At 46.5% G+C, this 3520-nt stretch overlaps 1 protein-coding gene across 1 annotated transcript in view; it reads right to left on the bottom strand.

The window, feature by feature from the left end:
* LOXHD1 (lipoxygenase homology domains 1) overlaps window positions 1-2719 on the bottom strand; it is a 164089-nt gene extending 161370 nt beyond the window's left edge. The window contains exon 1 of the mRNA XM_035903101.1: window positions 2299-2719. Coding sequence (XP_035758994.1) covers window positions 2299-2719 — 421 coding nt within the window. The remainder of the gene's footprint in view (window positions 1-2298) is intronic.
* Window positions 2720-3520: the final 801 nt, after the last annotated feature.

Here is a 3520-nt window from a genome sequence, read left to right as displayed (position 1 = left end):
CTGCTGGCCCTCTTGGCCACCTGGGCACCCTGCTGGCTCATATTCAGCCCCCTGGCGACCAGCACCCCCAGGGCCTTTTCCGCCGGGCGGCTTTCCAGCCCCTCTGCCCCACGCCTGGAGCGTTGCCTGGGGTTGTTGTGACCCCAGGGCAGGACCCGGCCCTTGGCCTTGTTGAACGTCATACTGGAAATTGGGGGTGAAAAATACTGAGACACAGCTCAAGGAGAAGAGCCCACAATCCAAGGGAGCAACCAGTGCTCACCCTTGGAACTTTTGACCATGTGGACAAGTTTCTTGGAGGTCCTGGGGCTCTCATGATAGGAAATAAGTGTTGCAAGGTTTGGACCAAGTTTTAAAATTTCTGATAGGGACTATAAGAATCAAATCCCTGTTTAATTCATTACACAGTGTTTCAACTACAAGCTGTTGCCTTTCCTGCAGAAACTGTTGAGAAACTAAGCAAAAGACCACACAGAGATTATTACAAACATTTGCTGGAACTTCTCTCTTTAAAAAGTGCAATAGTTATTATTCTTCTATTATAAAAAAAATTGTTCTATGAGGGGAGACATCCTCTTTCCCCCTGGAGAGCCATCACAAATGAAGTGGGTTATGTGCATGCCCTAAATGCAGTGTCACAGTGCCCATAGCAGGACCGTGCTTCTCCTGCATCAGAGCGGTTGAATCATTTTTCTGTTCCCAGTACAGCCATATGGCACCGTTACAGAAGTCATCAGTTATAGTTAACCTATAACCACACCGTAAGCGTGAGATATTTTACAAGATTCCTTAGGCATGCTCAGTTCTCCAAATCGCAACATACAAGCCATGTTATTACTCTAATTAACTGATGGGGAAACCACAGTGCTGAGAGGTTAAGTGTCTTGCCCCAGTCATGCCAAGGTCCTGTTGCACAGGTAATGGGTGGCCAGTGTCACCCCTCAGCAGTCCATTATCTCTTTGCTGCCCATCTCTCTGATAAGGAGATAACCTTGCTGTGCTTGGGAGCTTCTTCCTACATATCAAGGGCTTTTTCTTTTAATCATGGAGCTACACCATGGGTCTTTGCTGCTCACCTTGCAGTTTCCTCACTTCTCTGACACAGCGCTGCAGGTTTGCTGGGGATGGGATTACTAGCTGTCACCCAGCAGATAAAATGCTAAAGTACAGTCTTTTCCCACAAGCTGTCTAGATGTTGCCAGGCTGCAACGCTTCTCCTGACCGTGGTCTTCTAATGAATCGGAGCGCATCATCTAAAACCTTAAGTCATTGCACAGCTCACAATGCATTGAACTTAAGTACCCTGTGCATATAAAATGAGTGGCCTATTTATTTTTACCGACACAGTATTAAGGTTTAGAGATGACTAGCAATATTTCCCCAGCCTATTTGGTTACTTACAACAGCCAGAGAGATGGTGTGCTGGACCTTCTGCTTCTACATCAATCCTAAACAGTCTACTGACTGCTGAAAACACCCGCATGCTCCTGCTGCATATTCTTGAGCAGGACTGTGCACCTTTGCTATGTACCCTGCTTACACAAGGGGAGTTATAGAGCACCAGGTTGGGAGGGACCTCAAGGATCGCCTGGTCCAACCTTTCTAGGCAAGAGCACAGTCTAGACAAGGTGGCCCAGCACCCTGTCCAGCTGAGGCTTGAAAGTGTCCAGTGTGGTAGATTCAACCACTTCCCTGGGGAGATTATTCCAATGGATGATTGTTTGCGTTGTGAAAAATTTTCCTCTTGTGTCCAACAAGAATCTCCCCAGGAGTAACTTGTACCCATTACCCCTCATCTTTTCCAGGTGACTCCTTGTAAAAAGGGAGCCTCCATCTTCTGTGTAGCCACCCTTTAAATACTGCAACATGGTGATAAGGTCTCCCCTAAGCCTCCTTTCCTCAAGGCTGAACAAACCCAGCTCCCGCAGCCCATCCTCACAGGGCAGGCTGCCCAGTCCTTGGATCATCTTGGTGGCCCTTCTCTGGACCCTCTCCAGCCTGTCCACATCTGACAATTACAGCTTCTGAACAGCACCACAATGCAAATATTAATTAGGAGAATGTAATTACAGCAGTACCATGCACAGGGCAAAGTGGCTTCATAAACTGAAAAGCTAATGCGGACAAATCTGTCAGTGCCACCTCACATAGTAAAAATTCTTATTTAACTAGAAATATTCCCCACATAAGAGAGAGACAAGTGCCTGCCCCCCCCAGAAGGGTCCCTTGATGGGAATCTGCAGGGCCAACAGTATAACTATCTGCTCAAGAGGGGAGGTGAGAAATGATGGGTCTGACCTTTTTTTTTGTTGTACTCGTCTTCTGTTGCATTGGAGGAGTCCGAATGATAGTCCCGAAGCTCCTGTTCATACATCTCCAAAAAATTCTCATCTGTCTTTCCTTTCTTGGACTTGTCACCTTTTTTCTTCTTCTTTTCTTTTCCTTTTTTGCCTTTTTTCTTCTTCTTCTTTCTGTGCTCGTAGTCATCCTCATCCTCACTGCTAAACTCTCTGCGCTTGGTTTTTTTCTTTTTCTTTATCTTCACTTCCCCATCATTCTCTGAGTCCTTGGTCTTTGATTTCTTTTTGCTTTTTTTCTTCTGGCTTTCATCTTCCCTATCTTCCTCAGTTGCCTCCTCAACTACCTCTTCCACTACCTCCTCTTTCTCTTCCTCCTCCTCCTCCTCTTCTACTTTGTTCTTTTTGGTCTTTTCTTTCATGTCATTGTTTTTCACCCCTACACTTTTAACAACGCTCTATGATTGTCTTACCCTGACTTCTGCCACCTACCTCCTGCCACCTTACCTCCCCTCCCTGCCTAGGGCTGGGCTGCCCTCGTTTCACAGTGTCCTTCCTCCTCCCCACTTCAGCGTCCTGATCAGTCCTTATCCTTCTCAGCCCACAGGTGCCAACAGCTCACCTCCTTCTGACTCTTCCTGCCTTCCTTCAACTCCTTGACTGAGGGACCTTCCTCTCTCTTTTGTCTCTCCTGGTCTTTGGGTTTTCTCCTTTTCGTTATTATTATTTATTCATTGGTCTGTGCTGAGAACTTTCTCTTTTTTTCAGAGCTGCCTCAGCCTCTACTCAGGGTCAGTTGACAATCTGGGTCTACAGTATCAGGACGTGCCAATCAAGGTTGCAGCTCCCTGGAAAAATCGGTCAGATGAGGGCACATGGTCAAGTAGCTTCTTGTCCTTCACATGCCAGCTCAGGACAGGATAAAACAGAGGCATTTCTCCTCCTCATAACATGTAGCAGCTTCAGAAACCTCATGAAAAATTACTTAGTGCTATCCAGTCATGTGGTTATAAGACAGATGGGCAGGTGAAAAAGGAGACCCACCAAGCAACCATATCGCACTGGTCTGCATTTCCTCTCCATTATTCATGGTATCAGGATCACCTTACTGATAACTAAGGTCTCAACTTTACATGGATTTTTTTTTTTTCTGACCAGCCAGGCCAGTGACCAGAAAAAACAAACACCTCCAGGATCTCTGTGTGGAGACCTTCAGCATCAGC

The sequence above is a fragment of the Egretta garzetta genome, unplaced genomic scaffold, assembly GCF_000687185.1.
Source record: "Egretta garzetta isolate BGI_Z169 unplaced genomic scaffold, ASM68718v1 scaffold179, whole genome shotgun sequence".
In the NCBI taxonomy this organism is placed as follows: Eukaryota; Metazoa; Chordata; class Aves; order Pelecaniformes; family Ardeidae; genus Egretta; species Egretta garzetta.
The sequence above is the reverse complement of the archived record's forward strand: the minus strand, read 5'-3'. Positions and strand labels throughout refer to the sequence as shown.